The sequence below is a fragment of the Barbus barbus genome (genome assembly GCF_936440315.1).
Source record: "Barbus barbus genome assembly, chromosome: 2".
NCBI classification, from domain to species: Eukaryota; Metazoa; Chordata; class Actinopteri; order Cypriniformes; family Cyprinidae; genus Barbus; species Barbus barbus.
The window spans coordinates 46,258,758-46,286,469 of NC_136730.1; the positions used below are offsets into that span (position 1 = coordinate 46,258,758).

At 40.0% G+C, this 27,712-nt stretch overlaps 3 protein-coding genes across 4 annotated transcripts; 2 read left to right on the forward strand and 1 right to left on the reverse strand.

Moving 5' to 3' along the window:
• cldnd1a (claudin domain containing 1a) lies at positions 1–10,477 on the forward strand. Its single transcript, XM_079442239.1, has 4 exons — positions 1–523; positions 607–714; positions 7,482–7,619; positions 8,837–10,477. The coding sequence occupies exons 1-4, from the start codon at positions 232–234 to the stop codon at positions 9,055–9,057; spliced, it is 759 nt and encodes a 252-aa protein (XP_079298365.1). The 5' UTR covers positions 1–231; the 3' UTR covers positions 9,058–10,477.
• dctn6 (dynactin subunit 6) lies at positions 9,875–27,712 on the forward strand. 2 transcript variants are annotated; one of them, XM_079442218.1, is made up of 9 exons: positions 9,875–9,901; positions 17,555–17,585; positions 17,709–17,833; positions 18,847–18,911; positions 19,105–19,210; positions 24,621–24,709; positions 24,779–24,826; positions 26,878–27,020; positions 27,131–27,712. In XM_079442218.1, exons 1-9 carry the CDS (start codon positions 9,897–9,899, stop codon positions 27,227–27,229), a joined length of 711 nt encoding a protein of 236 aa, XP_079298344.1. In that variant the 5' UTR covers positions 9,875–9,896; the 3' UTR covers positions 27,230–27,712. The 2 variants fall into 2 exon arrangements, with proteins under 2 accessions (XP_079298344.1, XP_079298343.1); XM_079442217.1 differs by having other exon boundaries at positions 24,621–24,826; positions 27,131–27,519.
• Positions 10,493–16,568, reverse strand: LOC306876758 (N-acyl-aromatic-L-amino acid amidohydrolase (carboxylate-forming) B-like; the record flags this gene model as incomplete). Its single annotated transcript, XM_079428157.1, has 6 exons — positions 10,493–10,693; positions 10,772–10,884; positions 12,800–12,907; positions 13,874–13,967; positions 14,063–14,258; positions 16,327–16,568. 6 exons carry the CDS (start codon positions 16,566–16,568, stop codon positions 10,493–10,495), a joined length of 954 nt encoding a protein of 317 aa, XP_079284283.1.

The following is a 27,712-nucleotide window of genomic DNA, read 5'->3' on the forward strand; positions in this document are numbered from 1 at the left end:
ACAGGAAATCGCGTGTATTTATCAACACGTCTGCTTGTAAACATCACATATATGTTCATCTTTAGCACATGAAGGCATTGACTCTGATCAGCACGCTGATACTGAACCGCGGACTCTGAGAGCGATTCTCCGTGGAGTTTATTCTCAGGCTGACAGATGGCGTGAAGCAGATGGGCGGAAAATAGGGCACGCAAACACATCGCGACGCGTCTGCGCTTATCGAGAGGCGCGATGGTGGATAACCGGCACGCCACGGCTCTGGTGATCGCCGGTGTTCTGAGCGTGCTGGCCTCCGTGTATCTGTCGGTGTCCATCGCCTCTCCGCACTGGTTCCGCTACACGAGCCCGCCGGTGCGCACGGAGCCCAACGCCTCGGAGCTGCGCGCGCTGCAGGACGAGTTTCTGGACGGAGACTTCGACGAGAAGAGCGTCAGCGACGCGCTGTTCCGCATGAACGGGACGCTCGGGCTGTGGTGGAGATGCGTCCAGACGCCCGCGGACGCGCACTGGTACAGAGAACCCGGTAAACGTTATTATCAGCTTCTCTTATGGTCGGCATTATTGTTGTGACTGTTGTCTCTGAATAAGAGTGCTTGTGTGTTTCAGATCCAAAGATGGTGATGGAGTGTGTGAGCTTCACTCTCTCTCAGCAGTTCACTCCAAAATACAAAGAGCCTGGAAACCACAACAGCGGAGAAGATCTGATACGAACCTGTGAGCAAACACGCTTTAATCTCTACTGAAGATAAGCAAACAGTCAGAAATAACATGACAGGCAGCAGTAAAAACACATAAAGATGCGAATGAGATAAACAGTGCTTTCTGGTGAAGAAACGACACATAAATGAACGCTTTGTCTTTGGTGATGTGTTTTTAACACATAATGGATTTATATTAATTGGCATTTTATTTTCTGGTTGCTTCTAAACACTCTAAACATTTATTTCATTATTTCAAAGTAGCTTTATAGAAAATGATGTTAATCATCTATGAAGTCTTAATATGTTCATGCCTTTTAGTCTTTTTATCAGATTAGCGCTACAGAAACATTTAGTGATGATATGAGCACTGGAGCGGGTCAGATGTGCTGTGAGTGATGTTTTGTGTGAGAAACATGCAAAGCATTGCTGCAAAGAAATTAAGCTTTATTTTACATAATCATTTAATTACTTAAAATGAAAAAAAAAAAAGCAGGATCTGCACTCACTTGTAAACTTAATGATTTTTTTAAATGTTTTATTATACAAAAAGCACCAATGGGCCATCATACATTTCGGCTGCTTTCTCAGTAATTTAACAATTAGAATTAAAATTATTAAACAATAGGGTAAACCAGTGGCGTGTGTGTGTGTGTGTGTGTGTGTGTGTGTGTCCCTGCTACACTTAATGTTGTCACATTTTCCTGGGTAAATAAATATTACATAAAAAAGAGAACACATATAATTATATTTTGTATTTTATTAGCCTAATAATAACTAAAGCAGTAACAATTTGAACAATATTCTGGAAACAATAAGGTTTCATTAGTTAACATTACTTAACTACTTTAGTTAGCATGAAATAAGAATAAACAATAGCCTACTTCTACAGCATTTATTAATATTAGTTCATATGAATTTCAACATTTACTAATGCATTAATAAAATCAAAAGTTGTGTTTGTTAACATTAGTTTATGTACTGAACTAACAATGAACTGTATTTGTACTAATGTATCAAAGATTAAAGGCTAAATACAGTAATAAATGCTCATTGTTTGTTCATATTAGATTAAATGAAACCTTATTGTAAAATGTTACCAATATTTTTTTTTTATTTGTGAACTGATGTTCAGCTGTTCTTTTTAAAAGTCAAATTATTTTCTGGTCATCATTGTCATAAAAGCAATGTAAACACTGCCATAGACACAAAGATATATCTTTCATTTCATCACTGAATGCTCACTCAAAGCTGACGGTCATCATGTTTTCAGACCGTTTCAAGTTTTATTTTGACGTCACACAAAGCAGTGATATCTAAGCACGAGAGTTGTTTACTTGCTTTATAATTAGTCAATAATGCCATTATTTTCTTAATTCAGGCCGAGAGCCCGCACGAAAACAAGAGGCGGGATTTATCGCCGGAACCAATCACATCCAATCATAACCGATCATATCCAATTATAGCGCGGTGAGGCATTGTCTCCTCTCACGTGACTTCCCCCATTCATCTCAATGAGCCTCCAGAGAAGCCACCGCATGCTTTAGGGTCTCTGTTTTAAGTCTATGGGCCGAAGGGAGGCAAGTCTCCGCTGTAACTTTACCTGCGGGTGTTGTTGTTTGACAGCGTTACTTTATAAAATCAAGTGACTTTTAGACTTTTAGTGCCATATTTAGTCATATTTGCGATTTATGTTTGTAATATCGATTATTTTCTCATCCAATTCTTTGAGGAGACACTGCCTCCCTTGCCTCCTCGGAGGAAACCCCCCCTGGGGTAAACATACCCATTAAGCACACTTCCAATTTTGAGATCAGATTATAAAAATAATTTATTATCCTACTTGATGTCTTAACCAATTGATATGTTTGTTACTATATACCTCCTCTCATTGGAAGTCATTCAGATCATCACACGCTGAGATACGGCTCTCCGTGTGTTCTCTCTGTCTGGAGGCCGTTTTGAAAACTGTCTAAAAACATTCACCAAAAGAGGAGTCCCTTAAATGTGCTTTTTTTAGACTTTATTTGGGGTAAATTTCACTACTTATTGTAAAAATAAGAGATTAATGTTCAGACTTTTGCATATTATAACCGGGAACTTCGATGTGGGAAATAATTACATGAAATCCAAAAGATAGTTTTAGCAACACAGCACAGATGCTACAGAACACAGTTAGCTGACTAGCTGTAGAAGATTGTGTGCTACGCTAACATATTACTGCACAGGCATTACTGGCTCGTACTTTTACATCCATAATATTATACATTGACAGTTTATTGCTGGTCTGTGGTTTTACAGTGCTGTAATTTTTAAAGATTTCATATTATTTTAAGGTGATCTTAAAGGGTGCGCTACTCTGAAACTCACACAGCTTCAACGTGACATCAATAAGAAAGATATTATTTCATAGATATTGTTAATAATAGTTGTTCATATTAAAATATTTATGAACTTAATACATGACCTAGACTATTTATTTAGCAAAATCCTGTCATTTTAATAAATATTACATGAAATGTATTAAAAATGTGTTGCTGCTCCCATTAATCTCAGTGTGCTCTCTTTAAGCTCTTCTACATTGAACGTCTGTGTAAATACGTCATAAACAGACTTTAAATATTAACTGATGGTTGTCACTTTAAGTTAATCGTTTTCTATGGATTCTGTCGACTCAAATCCACAGACTGGCTCTGATCTTTGGCAACTAGCATCAATTCTCCAGACTGTAAATCTGTGGAAAACCTTTGGATTACGAGTCCGACTCTGTAACCATTAGGCCACGACTTCCCCAAGAGACTATAGATACGTTTATATCCATTTAGCAAGAGGTTTCATAATGAGGCTAGTTTCTGTGTTAATCCCCATGAATTAAATGTTTTATTGGTTTGTTTTATTTAATTTTTTTGAATGTCGTTTAGCTGAAAGTGGACTAGTCTAGATGTTGCAATGTGCTTAAATGACACTTCACTATGAAAATTTAACTGATCGACTTGAGTGCGTTGTTGCTTGATTCTAGTGTTCTGTTTTTTTTTTTTGTGACTTTGTACCTTCAAAAATATATATTTACAATTATTCTTTAAAAGTTTTCCTTAAAATAAACAAGAATTTTTAATAAGACATGATGTGAGCTTAATGGGAACAGGGGTGTGCTTAAAGAACGCAGAAATGTACCCATTAAGCACAGCCGGACTTTTTGCATTTAATGATGTATATCTTAATTGAAATGCTTTTGTCATTTAAAATACAAACCCGATTCCAAAAAAGTTGAGACACTGTACAAATTACGAATAAAAAAAGGAATGCAATAATTTACAAATGTCATAAACTTATATTTTATTCACAGTAGAATATAGATGACATATCAAGTGTTGAAAGTGAGACATTTTGAAATGTCATGCCAAATATTGGCTCATTTTGCATTTCATGAGAGCTACACATTCCAAAAAAGTTGGGACAGGTAACAATAAGAGGCCAGAAAAGTTAAATGTACATATAAGGAACAGCTGGAGGACCAATTTGCAACTTATTAGGTCAATTGGCAACATGATTGGGTATAAAAAGAGCCTCTCAGAGTGGCAGTGTCTCTCAGAAGTCAAGATGGCAAGAGGATCACCATTTCCCCCAATGCTGCGGCGAAAAATAGTGGAGCAATATCAGAAAGGAGTTTCTCAGAGAAAAATTGCAAAGAGTTTGAAGTTATCATCATCTACAGTGCATAATATCATCCAAAGATTCAGAGAATCTGGAACAATCTCTGTGCGTAAGGGTCAAGGCCGGAAAACCATACTGGATGCCCGTGATCTTCGGGCCCTTAGACGGCACTGCATCACATACAGGAATGCTACTGTAATGGAAATCACAACATGGGCTCAGGAATACTTCCAGAAAACACTGTCGGTGAACACAATCCACCGTGCCATTCGCCGTTGCCGGCTAAAACTCTATAGGTCAAAAAAGAAGCCATATCTAAACATGATCCAGAAGCGCAGGCGTTTTCTCTGGGCCAAGGCTTATTTAAAATGGACTGTGGCGAAGTGGAAAACTGTTCTGTGGTCAGACGAATCAAAATTTGAAGTTCTTTTTGGAAAACTGGGACGCCATGTCATCCGGACTAAAGAGGACAAGGACAACCCAAGTTGTTATCAGCGCTCAGTTCATAAGCCTGCATCTCTGATGGTATGGGGTCGCATGAGTGCGTGTGGCATGGGCAGCTTACACATCTGGAAAGGCACCATCAATGCTGAAAGGTATATCCAAGTTCTAGAACAACATATGCTCCCATCCAGACGTCGTCTCTTTCAGGGAAGACCTTGCATTTTCCAACATGACAATGCCAGACCACATACTGCATCAATTACAACATCATGGCTGCGTAGAAGGAGGATCCGGGTACTGAAATGGCCAGCCTGCAGTCCAGATCTTTCACCCATAGAAAACATTTGGCGCATCATAAAGAGGAAGATGCGACAAAGAAGACCTAAGACAGTTGAGCAACTAGAAGCCTGTATTAGACAAGAATGGGACAACATTCCTATTCCTAAACTTGAGCAACTTGTCTCCTCAGTCCCCAGACGTTTGCAGACTGTTATAAAAAGAAGAGGGGATGCCACACAGTGGTAAACATGGCCTTGTCCCAACTGTTTTGAGATGTGTTGATGCCATGCAATTTAAAATAAATGTATTTTTCCCTTAAAATGATACATTTTCTCAGTTTAAACATTTGATATGTCATCTATGTTGTATTCTGAATAAAATATTGGAATTTGAAACTTCCACATCATTGCATTCTGTTTTTATTCACAATTTGTACAGTGTCCCAACTTTTTTGGAATCGGGTTTGTAAAATTAAATACTTTTGTGTGAGAGATTAATATTTTATTTTAACATAACTTTTGTACTGAAACCAGTATCTTGTGCACTAAAAAGGTCTCTATGTAGATTTTGGTAAGCTTAATAGGTATGTTTACCCTACATGGACTAATGATCATCAGGTGTGATTTATATATTAAAATGCCTTTTTCCACAAATGTATATTGGAAAAACTATTCGTCCAATTAAAAACTGGTATTAGTGAACATAAATCTGCCATTAGGAGATGTGATGTGAATTCAGCAGTCACTACACATTTACCTTAATCCTGAAATTAAAGAGTTGTATAGGTAGTGAAAAAAACAATAAATAATAGAAGAGGCAGAAATGTAGAAAGAGAACTTTTGCAATGTGGAGCTTATTGGATATTTGGTTAAAATCCATGTCTCCTGTAAGCCTTAATGAAGATTTTGATCTTCCTCATTTTCATTAATTATGATTTAATTATTTATAATTGTTCTGGTTGTAAAAAACAAATAAACAAAACCCATTCCTTTCTATTTTGTTCCATACAGTGAGTTTGAAGTGAGCTACTACCTTTAATGAACGGCCCATTATATCACCCTCCACGTTTTTATTCTAATTGAAAATGAAAAAATGTATTTGGTCTTTGTGTTTTGTAGATTGTGGTTTGTGTGTATTGATGTACTGATGTTTTGTGAAGTAATGGGATTGTGGAGTTTTGATGTATTAGCTGGGGATTTGTTGATTTTTAGTCTGTAAGACTTAGTCCACACTGCAGGTCTTAATGCTCAGATCGGATTTTTTGCTGAAATCCGATTTTTTTGCGCTGTTGTTTACATTGTCATTTAAATGCGACTTCCATCAGTCTCATGTGTGAAGCGTATACGGCCCTGAAGTGACCCGCATACGCAGAAGACGACGTGACGTCAGACGCAGCGCACTGTGTTTGCTCGTGTTAGCATGTGTTTAGCAATTTTTAATTTAATGTGCAATCGGAGCCTAAATAACGAAGTGATATTATTGTCTATATATTGTCTGCCATTGTGATTTTAATCTTCCCACATCCTCCAGCGCAGAATTGTGACGTCTGCCGCATTTCAATGACGTAAACATTGCATGGAATGCAACATGGCCGTTCAGACTGAAGTCGCATTGCAAAACGATTCTAACCGATTTAGGACCATATATGAAAGTGGCCTGGGCCTGATTTGAAAAAAGCAGATTTGTGCTGTTCAGACTGTCATAAGAAAATCAGATATGGCTCACATTTGGGCAAAAAAGTTGGATTTGGGCCACTTTAGCCTGCAGTGTGAACTAAGTCTTAAATGCTTGTGATAGGAAGCAGCTTTAATTAGAGTTTCCACCTGATGATCATTAGGCCCAATTCTTCCTTTTAAAATGCACCTGTGAAAGTATTCATAAATTATTCTAATTGTAATATGACTGAGGAAACCTAGAGGTGAAACGTTTGATGATTCTGATGATCCATTTGTGCTTTATGTATGTATGTGTGTGTGTGTATATATATATACATTATCCATGAATTAGGTTTACAAGTGAGAGCAGATCCTGCTCTTTTCATTTGAAGTAATTACAATGTTTACTGATCTAAGTGTTGACTGAGTGCAGAGATTTCACATTGTTCTGGATTCGTTGGACAATCAATTGAAAACAATTATACCTAATAAGTTGCAAATTGGTCCTCCAGCTGTTCCTTATATGTACATTTAACTCTTCCGGCCTCTTATTGAAAACACTAGTGCTTTTATAGTCATTATTTTGGTTTCAACGGCAGCTCATGCAGTCAGAGCTATTTATTTAATAATTCACATTGATACAAATCTTGCCTCATCCACACACACACTCATGTCTGTTTTTCTTGGTGTAATGTGTGTGATTCATCATTGGGTTGCTCTTCACACATCACACGTCTGAACCTCTGTGCAGATCTGTGGCGCTGTCAGCTCCTGCTGCCGCTGGTCTCTCTGGGTCTGGTGGTTCTTGGTGGTCTGATGGGGTTTTGTGCGTGTCTGTGTGGCAGTCTGACCCCGGCACTCTTCATCGGCCTCCTGCATCTGCTCGCAGGTCAGAGATGGAGCTTTCTGTTCTGAGGAGAGCTCTGCACGGTCTTTAAACTGAAGCCCGAACCCAAAATTGATTTTCACAACAATTAGCCAAATTTTTTTAAATATGCTGTATTTCACGATTGCATGCAACGGTCAGTAAACAAATACAAAGAAACAGATTAATCAAAGCTCATGGCCAGTTCAACACACAAGGCAAAAAAGCACTTACCAGTTATGAAATTTTACGAACAGGCACAACACGGTCTCAAATTCTGCAGAGTTTTTTAATTGTTGTAATGTCAAGATCATAATTCTTCCACCGAGCAGTTTTCCTTCTGAAATGTAAGGAGTTTTCCTGTTTGCTATTTCGCAATCAATGCTGTTTGCCGTGTTGTGACAAAAAGACTGCAAGATCAGGCACAAGAGCAAAACAAGTTCCATTGTAAATATATCCTACACAACAAACGGCATGCACACGTTAAATGTAAGCAATAATCCAGCTAGCATGGGTCTTAAGAGTTTAATGCACGACTTGCAGGCAAAGGGTAAAAATGACTGTCATTTTGGTCAGTTATGGCTCATTCTAGCATTCTTCAAGTAGTGCGGTAAGCTCACATATATTTGAATTAATTATAGCATTTATTTTAATTAGTGAGAGAGAGGGGAATAAAAGTTGTGTGATTACCTGCGTCTCTCTTTCTCTCTACAAGCAATTAAGTTACAGCGATTTTACCCAGTCATTGCTGAGAAATATAATGTAGTGAGTCAGTATCGAAGCTATTTTATTAATAAAAGTTCCTCTGCACCACAGTGTTTGCGTTTCTCCGATCTCTGTTTGCATGCGTCAATGAAAGCAGCGTAGCCTACTGCATATAGTTTTACTTTAGCTACAAACCCCAGCCGAACCCCAAGCTACTGATTAAACATTAACACGAACCCAAGTTAAAAATAAAGGTTCTTAAAAGGTTGTTCACAGCGATGCCAGAAAAGAACCATTTTTAGTTCCACAAAGATCCATTCAGTCAAAGGTTCTTTAAAGAACCATCTCTTTCTTATCTTTTTATAATCTGAAGAACCTTCTTTTGCCACAAAGAAGCTTTTGTGAAACAGAAAGGTTCTTTATGGAACCATTTAGACAAAAAAGGTTCTGCTAAGGCATCGTGAAGCACCTTTATTTTTAAGAGTGTAGCAGACCTCTGGTTCTGAGGAGGTTTGTGCTGGTTCTCCTCTCCTCAGGCCTGTGTTCTCTGGCGACGGTGTGCTGTTTTCTGGCCGGGATGGACCTGCTGCACCGTGTGTCTGAGCTGCCGGATCGTGTGGACGGGGCTTTGGGCTGGTCGCTGTATCTGGCGCTCATCGCGTCTCCGCTGCACATGATGGCAGCTGCTCTGCTGGTGTGGGCGGCTCGAAGCCACAGTCAGAGCTACTACCGCATGACGGCCTACAGAGTCGCGTAAATCACCCCAGCGGATCCACAACCAACCGTGAATCTAGTGCACAAAACTGTGTGTGTATTGAAGAGAGACACCTGCTAGTCAGAAAAACAATCTTGTTCTGTGAATGTCAAATGCACTTTCAAGAGATAATGAGCCCTTACTTCTGTGTGTGTGTTTTTCTATTCAGGTGGGGACTTAAACCTGAATAAAGATTCATGGGGACTCGTGTCTTGGTGGGGACCTAAATTCAGGTCCCCACGGGTAAAGAAAAAGCTTATAAATCACACAGAATTAAGTTTTTTGAAATTGTAAAAATGCACAAAGTCTCCTGTGAGGGCTAAGTTTAGGTGTAGGGTTGGTGTAGGGCAATAGCACACACAGTTTGTTCAGAATAAAAACCATTACGCCTATGGAGAGTCCCCATAAACCACAAAAACCAACGTGTGTGTGTGTGTGTGTGTGTGTGTGTGTGTGTGTGTGTGTGTGTGAGAGAGAGACTCAATCCAGATTCATGATGGGAGGGTCCAAAATTCACACTTTGCAATGGTAGGGGATAAAAAGAGAAAAATAGTACCAACCATAAACTGTATTTGGCATGTTTTCAGACTGATGTTTTGTCCCTGTGACAATAGGATTACCGTTTCTCTGATGGTGAATTGCCCACTAGGAAGTCATGACCAGATTCTTTAAGAGAAGTTTATTTAATGCATATCTTTTGGATATATTTTTAAATGATTACTTATAAATGTTTAATAAATGCAGTTCATCATAACATTTTCTGCAAACTGTGAAGTTGTGTTTTTGCGCAGGATAGCCCATGTTTGGCGAGTGTTAGTGTTGGACCCTGATGCAGGTGTAAGATGAGGTGTGTAACTGATAAATGAACAGGAACAGAGTCTAAACTCCAGCAACAGCACTCAAACTGAAGAACTGACGAGTGTGTGTCTTATAGTTGAAGCACTGATCTACTTTCACTCAGTGTTTGTGTGATCTGTGATGTCAGATTTCCTCTGTATTAGAAACAGCTCGACTTCTCTTGTGTTTTAGCTTTAGTGAAGAGTCAGTAATCCTAAAGTGTGCTGCTTTTTAATTTATTGACATTTATTTATTACTATTATTCATATTTATACATTTATTTCTATACAGTACATTTATTTTTGGTGATTGCTAGCATGTGTGGTAATGTATCAGTGCTTGTTTCCGGTTCATTTGTCACATTGGAGATGGACGGTGGTGTCAGGTGCATTGTGGGATACAGTATCTCACACAGTGCTCTGTAACTGCACAGACTGCTGATCTGTGTCCATGCTTATAAAAACATCATCTGTGCACTATTTACACAGTGAATGTATGTTTTTCTGAATGTCTTAAAATATCTGTCTGTTTTTGACACATGCAGTGTTCCCTGGCATCAGTAATAAACTCCTCTTGAGCTCATGTTCATGCTTGTGTTTCTTCATCTCAGCGTCTCTGAGCGAACAGAAGGAATCTCCACTCTTCTCTTCCTGGCGAGGGACAGAGCGATGCCTTTCTCATAGTACGCTCCCTCGTTTATGAAGAACGGATAGAGTGCTTCTTTCCCTTTGTAGCGCAGTGTTTCCCCTGAGAAAGACAGGAACATGGGGTCTCCGGGATGAAGGAGGCAGAAATCTCTGTCCTGCCGGAGGGAAAAGATAAGAGGGAGGGTGTTTACTCTGTGATTGGAGCAGTGTTTCCGATCATCATCTTTCTGTACCTGTAGGTCAGGATGGACCGCGGCCGTGATCTCGTGTGTTTCAGGGTCTTGTGGATAGTTGATATTCTTCACCATTGTGTACACATCAACCCATCCTCCTTCAAACAGGGTCCCTGAAGACAGAGATGTACGCAAGTGTAGGAAGAATTCTGCTTACACAAACACACAAATTCCAGACTGCCTGACGCCTCCTGGAAGGCCCTCCCTTAAATCTCCTGAGACCATAAAACCAGGATCTAACGAAGAAAATTCCCGTTTGGTCATTTTGAAAGAAAACAGAACTCATGTCCCGGATCCTAATTTATGTGACGCCAGAAACTCCCAACTTTCCAAGAGAAGACTTTTACGAGCACGTCCAGGCACGGACCCCTCCAGACCTCTAGGGAACTGACTTTATGACCTTGCTATCAAGCACATTCCAGGAAAACGCGCCTTTTCTGTGCGTCCTCTATCTAACTAAGAGAAAGGGAACCACGCCCTGAAGGATTTTGTTTTAAAGAACAAAAGTTATACTGGTTTCTGATATTTGAAACAATATACTCGGAAAAAGAAACACTATATACAATATATCTAGACATGTATTAAGAAGTTTGTATTTGTGACAGTTATAAGCTTGTTTTGTTATTATTGAAACTCATGGTATTGTTGCAATCATTCAATGCATAAAGGTTACCTGATGACGAGATGTCAGTTCACATGCTCGATGCGATATGTTTATTGAGAATTTAGGATCGTTTAATCAATGCCTTAACTACGAAATTGAATATAAAGGATATTTGTATTTTGGTGCATGTTAAACGGCCACTGTTTGGTGTCAAACGAACGCTGATTTCATGAATAATAATATTGTGGTATGAATGAAATCTTATCTGTTTTCATTAATGCATATTTACAAGACAAATAGAAGTTTGCTGTTATAAGTTTTTATGTGATAAAATACTTGCGCAGATAATGTATGCAACACGAAACTGTGCAGGGGTGGGGCTCCGCCCACAGCAACACTTGCGATTGGATCAAACGCCCGAAGGCGGATCTCAAATTGGCCCGTTAAAACCAGATGCACAACCGTGAAACTGTGTTGGAGTTGAAAACTAAAAGGAGGCTCACGCACGCCTCGCTCGTCTCTCGTTCTGCTCACGCTGCAAAGCGCTTCTGGCCTCTAACATCACGGCGGAGGCATTGCATAGCGATCAAAGTTAAACTTCAAAGACTAACATCTGAACATCAAAAGTCAAGAACCGAACGACTTCCTGAAAGCTTCATCACGTCAGAACGACGACGACCAACCACTGAAGAGGGTTCTAGTCACACGACCTACCGAGCAGCCAATCCGCACGCAGTCCGTCTCGACCTGAACAAAGGACAGAATTCACCTGAGGAAAGAGACTCTTTGAACCGAAAGAAACACGAACAGTAAGGCAAACGAACTTCTCTTGAATCTACTGGAAACTGGTGATATATCTATCTGTTGTTTAAAAGTAAAGATAAGGGTTCTTGCGTGTGATTTTCCCTCAGGCTGAAACGAGCATTAAAACCTAAGACTCTCTCTTCAGATATAAAACAACTCGCTCCCATCTGTGTGTGTTTGTTTAAATCGTCCGTGTTGTGTTGTCTAGTCAGTAGTGCATTAGAGTTAGTGAATAAACTTTGATTTTCATTAAGAAATCTCTTGTCTGTGCTATGTGATTTTGCATGTCGTAATTATTTGCCAAAAAGATTGCGTTTTACCTAAGCTCATAAACCTGAGAACTAAGTTTATTTTACTGAGTTAACTAGTTGTTTATTTTGATCGTTGGCCGCGAGTAAAATAAAAGAGATAACTTGCTGATATTAATGCTTGCTGGACAAGTCGTTGATAAGGTATGAGTTGGACGTTCTGATTAATATCCATTAATCATATGACATCACTCGTGAGAGTGGTTCCCTAAAAGCTAAAATAAACATTTGTAGGATTAATTTCTTACACAAGCCATGAAAACACACACACAGCAAACAGATATCTGCTGGGATTTGTAGCTGAAAACCTACCTGAGTTGAACTGACAGATCCAGTCCAGCATCAGCTGAACTCCTTCCTGCATCGCGCTGAATATAACAGACCTGACGATGCCGTGAGGCTGCGGCCCCATCTCCATCGCTGAGAGGAAAAGAGATGCGTCAAGCCAGTTATAGCACTTAAAAGATAATGTTGCATTTATTTATTTGACACATCCTTATCCATGGGGAATATTAATTGAAAAAGCTGAGTAGCAACAAAAAGAAAAACACACCGATGCATGGCTTTGCTGTGATGGATTTATGTATGGATGATGTATGCGTGGATCATGCTGTGTTTGGGGATGATAAGAGAGCGGCATGTACGCTGCAGACGCCACTGCTTTCCTGCCCAACATTTCAGCAATGTTAGTCTCAGAATAAATGTTTTTGAATGCTTAGAGCCTATTTAATGAATATGATTCATAGCGAACTCCAGCACAGTCAAGCATTTCAGTCCATCCATAAATTAGCTGCATAACTGTACAAGAAGTGTCTGAATCAGCATTTCACTGCAGAGTCAATGTTTAAAGCCCCATTCACACCAAGAATGATGACTATAAAGATAACGATATTAGCGTCCACACCAGCAAATTACATCATCTGTGTATTCTAAGCGCACGCGCATCTGCCGCTTGAAATTCTTGACCTCAAAATAGTACGATGGATTGTGATTGGATGTCAATGTGTTTATCATTCATCAGCTGGAAAAAAATCGTTCTGAAAGCGATTCCAACGATATCGTGTCGCTGTGTTTTTATCATTATTGTTGTGGTGTGCACTCTGCTATTCTTTAATATTGAGAATGATTTTTAGAACTATATATTTATCGTTACCTTTATAGTTATCGTCCTTGGTGTGAACGGGCCTTAAGAGCTCATATAAATGACGTCAACTGTTTATACTGATGAAAGTTTTCCTTCAAAATAACTGAATTTGCAGAGAGCAACAAGACATTTCTGTCAGTATGTGTGATGCCAGACAGATGCTGATAAACTAGTAAGTTAGCTTTGTTTGGAGAATGAATGAAATGAGTGAAGGACAAACTCTTTCGGATAAAGTGTCTCACCAAATCCGTGTTTCCCCACCGAATCCAGAGAATAGGCTTCATTGAGAGGAATGTCAAAGTGAACATATCTGACGGGAGTGGAGGCCATTTCTCTCTGAAAAACACAAATACTGACAGAAGTTGGACATAAATATGTTCTACCATAAAATATATCAACCATGCAAGGGAACTACTCAGATTAATTCGTGCCTGCAGGTGTTTGCAGATGTGCAGGCAGATCCAGTCGTGGTCAGAGTACGTGATGAGACACAGGCCCATGTTTGCAGTGGTGTTGTGGAGGTCACATAGCAGGTCGACCGCCTGAGGGCTTCCTTTAGGGCCCAGAAGAGTGTTGAGCTCCCGAGAGTGGATCATCTCATACGGCGAGGCCTCGGAGACGGGTGTGCTGACAGACAGACAGAATGACAAACAGAAAGTCAGAATATGCCCACAACTCTTCAATTGTACTGAAGTTAAAATATGACTCTGGCATGTGCTGTGATATTGTAATGAGCAACTGAATCAAACACTATCATTTGCTCAAGTTTAGTGAGTCTTGCTCCTGACTCTGATCTGTCAGATGAGCCCGGTGAAACAAGCTCATGCAGATTTCATGATATAGAAGAACAGCTCTCGAATGCGTGCCAGTGACCATCGCCCTTGTGTCAATTAATGAATAAAGAATGCCATCTGTTCACTGCTCCAGGTCTGACCTGTGGCATCGGTGGTTGTCTAGGGTGTGAAATCAAGAGGATTTTTATTTTTATTTACTAACATGCCTCTTTCTGACAGTGCTGTCATGCTGAGAAAGATTCTTGTGTACTGGCAGCTCTCATAAACTACCATCACTCATTCTATCGCAGCTCGGAGAAAGCGCAGATTTACTCTCTCTCTCTCTCTCTCTGCACACAGACACACCAAGTCGTCTCTTTAACAGTTTTGCTCTGGAGCAAATAATACATTTACGAGACCAAAGACTGCCCATAGATTACCCAAAACGAGTTATATCTCATGTGTAACCACTACAGAGCCATCAGAGCCAGCAGCAAATTCCAGAAGATCTGGCTGAGGTGAGGCTTCTCTCAGCGGTGATGAGTGCTGAATGTATTACAATACTAGGAAGGAAGATCAGTTTGTTGATGTTTCTCGCTCTGTCTGCACAGTGTAAGTGAATGCGCTGATGGCGTATTCTGTGTGAGCGAATCGGGTGATTCAAGGGTGTAAAAATGTGTCTTTAAATTTGATTTAAATGCACAGAGTGATGGAGAGGCCTTGATAATGAGGGGTAAACTGTTCCAGAGTTTAGGGACAGCAACAGCGAAAGCTCAGCCACTTTTGGATTTACAGCGAGAACGAGGGACTGATAAAAGAAGCTAGTTACAAGATCTTAACGACCCAGAGGTTGCACATGGCTGAATAAGATCACAGATATAATCCGGGGCTGACTTTTGCAATGTCTTGTATACAAAAAGAAGGATCTTAACATGAATTCTGAATTTGATAGGGAGCCAGTGCAATGAAGCAAGAACAGGAGTAATATGCTCCCTCTTTTTTGTTCCTGTCAACAATCTGGCTGCCGCATTCTGAACCATCTGAAGCCGAGATGGAGTGCATTGAGGAAGACCGACATACAGAGAGTTACAATAGTCCAGCCTGGAAGAGATTAATGCATGGATGACAATTTCCATATCTTTTCGAGAGAGAAAGTGTTTTAATTTCACGACAGATCTGAGATGTAAGAAGCTACTCTTTACAACCGTGTTTACATGCTTGTCAAATTGTAGTAATGGATCGAAATAGACCCCTAGATTTTTTACATGGTGTTGTAAGTTGTTACTAAGGGAACCTAACCTACTTGTAAGAGTACTATTGAGTGCAGCTGGGCCTAGCAGAAGCACCTCAGTTTTGTCAGCGTTTAGTTGTAAAAAATATTAGCCATCTAAGTTCTTCATCAAAACATGAGACAATCCGTTGTAAAGAAGAATCATTATCAAGTTTAATTGGAAGGTAAAGTTGGAGGTCATTGACATAGCAATGATAGTTAATATTATATTTCTGGAAAATGGAGCCTAGGGGAAGCATGTAGAGCGAGAACAATAAAGGGCCAAGAATAAAACAATGTTGAACACCACAAGGGACAGGCGGTATAGGCAGAAGCTGAGGTAAACGACCCGATATTTACTGAAAAAGTCCTAACCTTTAAATAAGAAGTGAACCACTGTAATGTCCTTGAACCTCTACACATTTGAGTCGATTCAAGAGGATGCCATGGTCAATAGCATTTAGCGTTGACTTATATAGCAGTCAGCTCCACCCGTTATGGCGAGCTGAAATGGCAGTTGTTAAGTCAAGTCAGCTTTATTTATATAGCGCTTTTAACAATACAGATTGTGTCAAAGCACTTAACAGTATCAAATTGTTCATGCAGTTAAATGAACTCAGGCTTCAGCACTGAGAGTAAACAGGCGCCTCACCTGAGCGCGTCTCGTGTGAAGCAGCGGTTCAGGTCCGTCTCCACGTAACGGACGCACAGCTGCGTGGCACGTGGGTTCGACATCACCGTTACCACGGAAACCGGCTCTGTCCCATCCGCCCTCCTCTTCAGCCTCTCTCTCACCAGGTAGACGCCTGCAAGCTCATTTCCATGGGTCCCGCCGCAAACCGCCACTCGAGACACCGCCGGCAGAGCGACCGCCTCCAGTGAGAACCCAGTCATTAATACATTGTTACTAATCTAGATTTACACACTTCCTGTAATGAGCATTACTCATGGCATCATCTAATGAATTACTGTTAGGTGAGTTCAAAGCAGGACTTACGTTCCTCCAGAGATGATTGTGTCTATCCATCTGCTTTTGCTCTTCTGACCAAAGATTAACTTCTGAACTCTGACCCTGCAGTGCAGCTTTGCTCCGAATGACACAGAATGAAATGCACTCATGTCTTCTGAGCCTCTGTCAGTCGCTGCTGCTTTCACTGAGTTTATCTGACTCAGCAGGACTCTCTCTCTCTCTCTCTGTGTCGCTCTCTCTCTCCTCTCTCTCTCTCTGTCTCTCTCTCTCTCTCTCTCTCTGCTGGTTTGATTATAGCAGCAGCACTGCATTAATGAGAGTAGCATGATAATCTTTTTGTTTGTTTGTTTATTCACGGCTTTATACAGTAGAGATGGTTTTAGAGCAGCTTCACAGTATTAAACAGGAAGAGACAGAATCAGTGATGCAAACTGTCACTAAAACAGATTCCTCTTATGCAAACATATCCAGCAATAAAGCTAATTCTGCTTCAGAAATATGAGACAAATCTAAATTCTTCTGTAAAGCAGCAGTAAAAAGACAAAAGTGTTGTTATTCAGTGTTGATTCAGTTCCACTCAATAACCTCGTCAAGTTCATATAAAACAGCAGAAGATAATTAAAATAGGTGCTGAAATGTGATCACGCGTTTATTTAGATTCTGACGTGAAATACGAGGAAATCTGATGGTAATTGTATTGGTTTTAATTGAAACTCTAATAGTCTCTGTTGGTTTTTATTGGTATCTTGTTAAAACCAGTAAATCCTAATGAGATTAGTCCCAAAACACACTACACGTAACCATGTTTTAATGCTTTTAATGGTTAACAGTTGGTTTCTAATGATTGTAATATAATGGAAACCATTATAATTTCGGTAATGGTTTCTATTGTTTTGTTTTTGTTTTCCAGCAGAGCATGTTCTGTGAGTTTAGAGACTGATGTGAGTGTAATTCTGATGTTGTCCAGATGCTGTTATTGTTTTTATTCAAATTTAAACCCATGCCATTTTTTAGATCAAATAATAATATTTTTAATTAATCGAATCGATGCCTCTCTGAATTAGGATGGTCTGGTCAGGTCTGATCAGGCATCATCGATCGCTGCCAGGCGGCTCAGTCGAGCGGTGACGTCATCGAGCGAGCGCGTGAAGATGGCGGATCCGAATGGAAAACAAACCGGACAGAAAAGGTAAACATGTTTCAGAAACAGCGGTTTTACGGATAAATCTCGCGAATGCAGCTGCAACGATGCCCGTAATGCGGTAACGTTACAGACTTTTGTGTGTCATTAAAAAAAAAAAAATCCATCTTAAAACGGACACGTCATTTTGAGATTTATATCAATAAATGATATTTTCTGCCTCTCTATTAACACGCATTATTAATAATCTAGAGCAAAATACCAGCAGCAGTTTAATTTACTATTATATATTTATAATCGGGATGTTGATGTTCAGATTGATCGTCACTGTTTATTCTCGATCGAGAGAAAAACACCAGTAAACCTGATTAAACTCCGAAGATAAAGTTGGCAGATTTATTTATGTTTGTCTGTGGATTGTAAGTTTAATTTCCGAATGAAGATGCTCCCTACTGAGGGCCCTTGATCACATGATGCTCCCTCGTGATCAGGGTGTTTATTTAATCCTGAATTCAGAGAGTTTAGTGAATTAAAGCTGTAATCACAGACAGCTCTAGAAACATCAGCTTTATATCTGCTTGTCCTCCAGCAGCACAGGAGAATGAAGCCATGCTTGACTTTAAGGTCATTTCTTTATTAGTCTGCCTGTAGGACTAATCAGTTTGACTTTTCTAAATGTTCATTTTGCAAATTTTGTGATAATCCAGTGAGATGGAAAACACACGACTGAGACCGAAGGGCAAATCCATAAACGATCTGTTTCAGATATTTCTGACTCCTCCATTGAGTTTCTCGCGTGTGTGTGTGAAACTATAACACACACGCACACACACACACACACTTGTTCCTGATCAGATTCAGAGAGAGCTGCTCGTGGAGGATAACACGTCACCTCTGCTGTCTCCAAACCATCCAGAAACACGTCTCATCACATAAACACTCATAATCACAGCAGAACTGATCACAGCTGATCAGAAGAATGTGATTCAGAGTTATTGAGACGTGCTTCAGTCTGTATTCCTCATGTTTTCTGTGTGAAGCTGATGTTGTGTGTGTTTCAGTGTGAAGATCGCAGCCGGAGCAGTCGTGTGTGTGGAGAGCGACATCCGAGGAGACGTGACCATCGGTACACTCACTCACAAACACACTTCACCCGCTCACAGTAACGCTTCCGGTTATACTGTGATGATACACCAACATCGTTTATCATGGCTTATAGACACAGACGCCTGATTGGCCGGTTCAGTGCCATCCAGATTAGTGCTGTGGATATGTTACTGTAGGAAGTGTTTCTGCTGATCTGCTGGCTCTGGTTTCAGGAGCGAGGACCGTGGTTCACCCGAAGGCTCGGATCGTGGCGGAGGCCGGACCCATCGTGATCGGAGAGGGCAACCTGATCGAGGAGCAGGCCCTGATCATCAACAGGTCAGTGCTTTAGTACACAATCATGACTCTGTTCCTCACGAGACAAACACACACGAAGAGACTCTGAATAGAGATGCTCCGAGTGTTCGGCTGAAGATATCAAAAACGGCTCTTTTGGTGTTCGGCTGAATAAACGAAAAGACTGAATAAATTATACTGATTTGATGTGATCAAATAGCAACCTCATGCACTCTTTATATTAAAGCAAACATGTCGCAGCGTGGAAGCATTTATAGAGTCATGAATCCCTCTGTTTCAGCGCTGGTCTCTCACAGCTTAGATCTGAAAAACACTGTAAAACTGTGGAAGTGGGAGTGAAGAGGAGGGAAAACAACCAATAAAACTCAGACCTACAGCGCACTCATTATACAGACAAATGAATATTACAATATCTCTAAAACGGAAAGAATAAAGGTAGTTGCTTTCCGTTTACTCTTCTTTGAATTTTCAGTCTTTATATCATCGTTTGCTGTGTATCACAGTAATCTGTCGTGTCATGATCAGACGAGCCGCTGTCATTATTTGTGCATCTTTTATTTGAAGAAGACATGATGTGTGCTCTGCTTCATGTTTGGAGCACGGGAGAACATGAAATATGTTCACATAAACCTGAAACAGTGATTGGATCATAAGAGTTGGTTCTCATGAATAATACTGAGAAAACCTGAGAAAGTTCAAGTTTATTTGTATAGCACTTTTTACAATACAAATCGTTGCAAAGCAGCTCTACAGGAAATTAAGTTTCCACAATATATTTATATATTGCAGAACCTTAATATATTTAACTTATGGCAAAATTTGGTAATTCTGTATGTTGTTTGAGCGTTGGCATCCTCTGATGTTAATCCCGTGGCAGAAACAGAGAAACAAATAGAGACATAATTAGCGTAGCTGCTGTTCCATTTCAGCAAAATTGATTTGTTCAACCCAAGCTAAAGAATAATAATAATGTACATTTGATCAGATATAACTGCAGTACAAGATTATAAGATGCATTATGTGAATGCTTGGCTAAAGAGATGTGTCTTTAATCTAGATTTAAACAGAGAGAGTGTGTCTGAACCCCGAACGTTATCAGGAAGGCTATTCCAGAGTTTGGGAGCCAAATGTGAAAAAGCTCTACCTCCTTTAGTGGACTTTGCTATCCTAGGTACTACCAAAAGTCCAGAGTTTTGGGACCTTAGAGAGCGGGTTGGATTGTAGCGTGGTAGAAGACAAGTTAGGTACGCAGGAGCTAAACCATTTAGGGCCTTATAGGCAAGTAATAATATTTTGTAAATGATACGGAACTGAATAGGTAGCCAGTGCAGAGACTGTAAAATTGGGGTAATATGATCATATTTTCTTGATCTGGTAAGAACTCTAGCCGCTGCATTTTGGACTGTAGCTTGTTTATTGAAGATGCAGGACAACCAGCTAGCAGTGCATTACAATAGTCCAGTCTAGAGGTCATGAATGCATGAACTAGCTTTTCTGCATCAGAAACAGGGAGCATGTTTCGAAGCTTGGCAATGTTTCTAAGATGGAAGAATGCTGTTTTTGTAACATGGGAAATATGATTTTCAAAGGACAAGTTGCTGTCTAAAATAACACCAAGATTTTTGACTTTAGAGGACGTGACAGTGCATCCGTCTAGTTGCAAATTATAATCCAAGAGATTCTGTGTACGTACTAATCCCGTATTTTCTAATAATATTACCAAGAGGCAGCATGTATATTGAAAATAGCAGAGGACCTAGGACAGATCCTTGGGGTACTCCATACTTTACTGGTGATAATTGAGATGACTCCCCATTTAAATGAACAAAGTGGTAGCGATCGGACAGGTAGGATCTAAACCATCTTAAAGCCTGCCCTTGAATACCAGTATAGTTTTGTAATCGATCTATGAGTATGTCATGGTCTATAGTGTCGAACGCAGCACTAAGATCAAGTAATACTAGCAATGAGATGCAGCCTTGATCTGAAGCAAGAAGCAAGTCATTTGTAATTTTAACAAGTGCAGTTTCTGTACTATGGTGAGGCCTGAAACCTGACTGAAATTCTTCATAGAGATCATTTTTTTGCAAGAAGGAGCACAATTGAGCAGACACAACTTTTTCTAAAATTTTAGACATAAACGGAAGATTTGAAATGGGTCTGTAATTTGCCAGTTCATTAGAATCTAGTTGTGGTTTCTTAATAAGAGGCTTAATAACCGCCACCTTGAATGGTTTTGGGACGTGACCTAAAGATAACGATGAGTTAATAATATTGAGAAGCGGTTCTTCTGCTACAGGTAACAACTCTTTCAGTAGTTTAGTGGGTACAGGATCTAATAAACATGTTGTTGGTTTAGATGCACTGATAAGTTTGTTTAGCTCTTCCTGTCCTATAGTTGTAAAGCACTGCAGTTTCTCTTTTGGTGCGATGAATGAAGCTGAAATACTAGACGCAGTAGAATCTACATTTGATATTGTATTTCTGATGTTATCTATTTTATCAGTAAAGAATTCATAAAGTCATTACTATTAAACTGTGAGGGAATATTTAGATCGGGTGGTGTCTGTTTATTTGTTAATCTAGCCACTGTGCTAAATAAGAACCTTGGATTGTTTTGGTTATTATCTATGAGTTTGTGGATATGCTCTGCCCTGCAGCTTTTAGAGCCTGTCTATAGCTGGACATACTGTTTTTCCACGCAATTCTAAAAACTTCTAATTTAGTTTTTCTCCATTTGCGCTCAAGATTACGAGTTTCTTTCTTGAGAGAATGGGTATAACTGTTGTACCATGGCGCAGTACGGTTTTCTCTAACCTTTTTCAATTTGAGGGGGTCAACAGCTTCTAATGTATTAGAGAAGATAGTGCCCATGTTGCTAGTCATTTGGTCTAGTTCATGTGTATTTATGGGTACACAGAGCAGTTGAGATAAATCAGGCAGGTTATTTGTGAATCTGTCTTTGGTGGCTGGAACAATAGTTCTGCCCGGACGATAACGCGGAGCCATATAACTAATATCAGTAATAGGCAGCATGCACGATACAAGGAAATGATCAGTAACATCATCACTTTGAGGTAGTATATCTATATCAGTAAGATCAATTCCATGCGATATAATTAAATCTAGTGTATGATTAAAACGATGAGTGGGTCCGGTGACGTTTTGCTTGACTCCAAAAGAGTTTATTAGGTCAGTAAACGCAAGTCCTAGCACATCATTTGTATTATCAACGTGAATGTTAAAATCTCCGACGATTAGCAGTTTATCAACATTAACCAATAGATCTGAGAGGAAATCTGCTAATTCTTTTAGGAAATCTGTATATGGCCCTGGCGGTCTATACACAGTAGCCAGAGCAAGAGATAGGAGAGATTTCTTCTGCATATCTAACAGTGTAACATTAAGCAGAAGTATTTCGAATGAGTTAAACCTCCTGTATCCTGTTTTCTGAGTAACATTGAGAATATCACTATATATTGTTGCCACACCACCGCCACGACCAGTCTGACGGGGGGCACGAGTGAAATTAGACAAACTTGGGGGGGGGCGCATGTCCTAAAAGGTTGAAAACCCCTGCTTTACGCCATGACAATAACCATTCGTTTAACGCAAAAAGTCTACTGAACCTTTCATGTCCTTTTTCAATACGTGGGAAGCGATCCTGACACGATGATGTGCTGCGTACCGTCTCGATCAGGCTCCTGAAGTCTCTCTTCAGTGTCTCCGTCTGCCGCAGCTTGATGTCGTTAACCCCCACGTGCAGCACGACAGCACCGATACTCTCATCGCCCTTCAGGATCGCGGGTATCTGCGCAGAAACATCGAGAACACGAGCACCGGGGAAACAGTGAGTGTGCACTTTACCTTCAGCTAACGTAGCACGGACGTGCCGGGCGATGGAGTCTCCGATGATCACAGCGTCGCGCTCCGTCTCGCGGAATGGAGTGAAGCGGTTCCGGGTGGAGATCTCGAAGACCGGAGGCGGAGAGGTCGTCGCCCGGGGCCTGGCTCCCGTCTTCCGCTGATGGCACACTCAGGGTCTGTGGCGTCCGGCGCTGGAGTGAAGGACATCTGTGAAGATCGCTTCCTGGGTGCACAGGGTCTGTGCAGAGAAACACACGGAGTAGAGGTGGTGGGAGTGTTAGCAGCGTGCTATATACTTACCCTGGACTTGTGAGCATCATCCTGGGATGTTTCCAGCGCGGCTCTTCGCTCTCTCAGCTGGGCCTGCTTCTCCACAGCCTCCAGCTCCAGCTGCACCGAATGCAGCTCGAATGTGTCCTCACCTGCACTCAAAGGTAGACACAAATTCGCCATTTAAGCAAGTAATAGTGAAACAATGGTAATATGTGTAAATAGAGTATTAGCCATTTAAGCGAGAGTAGCTGCAGCCACGCTGCCGATGCTAATGGGCTGTAAGCTAATAGCAGACTCGAGAAATCAAAATAAAACTAGTGATAAGGCGCTCTGATTGGTTTTGTTTTATAATGCTATAGGAGATATATTCACTCATATCATCAGAAGCAGCGTCAGCGAGAGACTGATTAGCACTGCATCACATGTCTCTGATGAGAAGAGGAAGGGGGACTGTTTGATGACTGAAATCATGAAATGGCCTTAAACTATTAGTAAATAAACTGCAGAATGTTACGTTTTCTAATACACGGAAGAATTGCATGTATTCTGACATCTTCCCAAATTCATGATGAGAATCATTTATAAATCTGCTGTCACTGAGGTCTTCCTGCAGGTTTCTGCCAACATAAGAGCTGAGAAAGAGCTAGAACTCCATCAACATTCATAAATGGTAGCATTGTAATTGTACTGTTGTTCTATAAAATAAGAGACAATAATAATTATATTAATAATTACAACAGCTCTATTAAAGGGTTACTTCACCCCAAAATGAAAATGTTGTCATTAATCACTTACTCCCATGTCGTTCCAAACCCGTAAAAGCTTTGTTTGTCCTCGGAACACAATTTTAAGATATTTTGGATGAAAACCGGGAGGCTTGTGACTGCCCCATTGACTGTATAGTAAACAACACTGTCAAGATCCAGAAAAGCATCGTCAGAATAGTCCATCTGCCATCAGTGGTTCAATCTGAATTTAATGAAGCGATGAGAACACTTTTTCTATGCAAAGAAAACAAAGCAATGACTTTATTCAACAACTCGTCTCCTCTCCGTCAGCGCACGCTCTTCTGTGTCAGCCGATACGCTGTTTTGTCAAATCAAAGCGTAATCAAGCGTAGAAGACGTATCCGTGCAGCACGCCTCATGAAAGTGAAATGGGTTGATTTAATCCAAGTCTTCTTAACAGACACGGTCACTTTATATAATGAGCAGATTGTATTGTGGTATAAATTCTTTTGTTCAGCATGAGGGTGACTGTGTGATGAGAGCGCCCCGGTGTTTGTGTGCAGTTATCCTGAGAACATCCTTCCAGACGCCGAGGGCGTCGAGCCCAAGACCATGAGCATCGGCATCAACAACGTCTTCGAGGTCGGCTGCGGTACGTCTGCGTTTCTTCAGACTCAGCATGAAGCTTCTGCAGCTCAATCTAACTTGAGTTTGTTTTCAGTGTCTCAGGCCTTGAAGATCGGGGACAACAACGTCATTGAGTCTAAAGGTGAGCATCTGAAGAGTGTCGGAGTAACGTGGGTACAGTGATGTTTTTAAAGGGGTCATCGGATGCGACGTGCACTTTTACAAGCTGTTTGAACTGAAACACAACCACCCTATAATGATAAAGATCTTTTTTTTTTTTTTATCTCGTTAAATCATTTCCCCTTTCTCATATCAAGCCGATTTCAGATTCTTGTCTGTGTTACGTCACACAGACCGAGGCCCCGCCCATGATTGTTTGATTGACACTGGTGTTTTACCTTAGCCGCTATGATTTAATTAAATAATTATATGCGATGCAGTTCTAACACAGTATATGCGCTTTAATTATTTACATGCGTGTAGGTTACGTGCGTGCGTCTCACAGCGGCTCCGTTCACAGTAGCTGCACAGAAACATTATTTACATGAGGAGCGTCTCATACTCATCTCTGCATGCTGTTGTGAGTTTATTATAACGTTCATCTGGGAACGCAACGTGCGCCATTTCATCAGATTTGTAAGGTAAATCATTTATAAATCTACACAAACACAGGAGAATACATCAAGATTTCAAAATAAAAGCTCTAACCCTCACTCTGAGTTACACGGTTTGATCTCCACATATTCATGTAATTACAGCGGCTGTAGCATGTCTGTCCTAAAGAAATGACCAAATATTAAAGATGAAGTGTACGTTTGAATTAAATGGTGCTTGGTCAATATTAAACAGTAATGTGTAAAAACAATCATCAGGCCGTCGGCGCTCCTGCAGGTCTTTGTTGTAATGCATAATCTACATTAACTCTATTGTTTATAGTACATTATGTATTTTAACAGTTTTGTTCAATAAAACCATATGATTTCTTGCTTTTTATACTTTATTTGAACTAATTATTATTGCATCATTGCTATTATATATGTAATTTAAGTCATTTTAAAAGCTATTGTTCACTTAAATCCATTTTTATTACCACAAAAATATAATTATAGGGCCCTATGAAATCTGTTTTATTTCCAAATTCAATTTTTTTTTTTAATTGTATTAATCAAAAAGCCTGCCTAATTAATTGAGTTTTACAGTTTTATCTGTACCAAATTCTGTTTTCCATTATTTTCTGGATTCCATTTTAATTGTTCCATTAAATTAATAATAAAAAGCATCTCCAATTAATTGATATATTAAAAAGTACTTTTCAGAAATACTGCACATGTATATTTTTCACCTAAATTCTGGTAAATAATATTTCTGGTAAATACTCCTTTAAAAAAGTGTTTTTTTGCTAATTCTATTATTAGACTAGAACACGTGGATATGTTGTCATATATATTCTATGAATTCATATAATTCATATAATACTGGACTTTGATGTCAGTGATTTGGACTGAGAGATGGACACTTGCTTCTTGCACTCTGTTGCACTTCACTTTTGCTTTAAAAAAGGATTTAATAGAAATTTGAATTTCTTTTGGTTTAATAAAATATTTAAGTAAAATTGTTGTTTGCTGGAAATAAATCGTTTAGATTAATCGATTAATCAAAATAAAAAGTCGTTAGTGGCAGCCCTAGATGTAATAATGAACATAGCAGTCATTTACTCCTGACATCTGAGCCGCTGAAGACGCAGAGGATTGCGTTTGTTTCTAAAGGAAATGCGCCCCTGATCTGCCTAAATGCATTTCTGTTTGTGCAAATCATTATTGATCTAGCTTCACCAACAGAAGAAGTGAGTGTAAGGCTTTTTAATGAATCTTTGCAAATCGTCTTTCCTAATGATGTGCTAGTTAGCAAGTTTCACGATGAATGCGGCTAAAGTTTACCGTCTCCCAGAGAGCAGCTCGGAAGAGAGGGGCGGGGCCAGCAGAACTCATTAGCATTTAAAGAGACATGCAATAAAACAGCTTGCTGTAGACAGAGCTGATTTTGACAGGGTAAAAAAAAAATGTTTTACACTACTATTGAGAAATTTTAACCAAACTATGTTACAGACTTTTCATTAACACCCTAAAGAATCATATCAACTTGTGGAAAATGGGCATCCGATGACCCCGTGTGTGTGTGTGTGTGTGTGTTCAGCTGAAGTGGGCCGGAGTGTGATCCTCAGCAGCGGATGTATCGTCGGAGCGTGTTGTGCGGTGAACACCTGTGAAGTGATTCCAGAGAACACCGTGATCTACGGCTCTGAGTGTTTGAGACGCGTGCAGACCGAGAGACCGCAGGTAGCACACTCACTCACTCACTCTCTCACACACACACACACACACACACACCGTGTGTTTCTAATGCACCAGATAAAGCAGCTGTTGTTCTGACCGTCTGTCGTCTCAAGCCTCAGACGCTGCAGCTGGATTTCTTGATGAAGATCCTGCCCAACTATCATCATCTGAAGAAGACGGTGAAGGGCAGCTCCACTCCGGCCAGAAGCTGAGCGTGTCTCCTTCAGTCGCTGCATATTGTTTCTGTGTTAGAGTCTCGTGGCTCGTGTTGTAAGTTATTGAGGACACATTAAATGCTCCTTCATGTGTGTCTGGAGTGTGTTTCTTTTCTTCTCCACATGGCGGCACTACATGACTTAGAGATGCACACTCCTCACCTTTCAGTGACAACTCACCTTTTCAGATCAGAACAGGTCACCTGTGAGATTTGCTGAGATCCAATGAGGAAGTGTTTTTATGGGGTGGGTCTTACAAGGGTAAATAAAGAACTGGTTGTTTCAGTAAGTTTTGTGTAGTATTTTCTTTACTGTTTACTTCAAAAACTATGTCTAAAAAGAGTAATATTTGAGGTCATCACCTTTATTTATATAGCGCTTTTAACCATACAGATTGTGCCAAAGCACTTAACAGTATCAAATAGGAGGATAGAGTGTCAGTAATGTATAATAATATGATTAAACACTCAATTTTCAGTT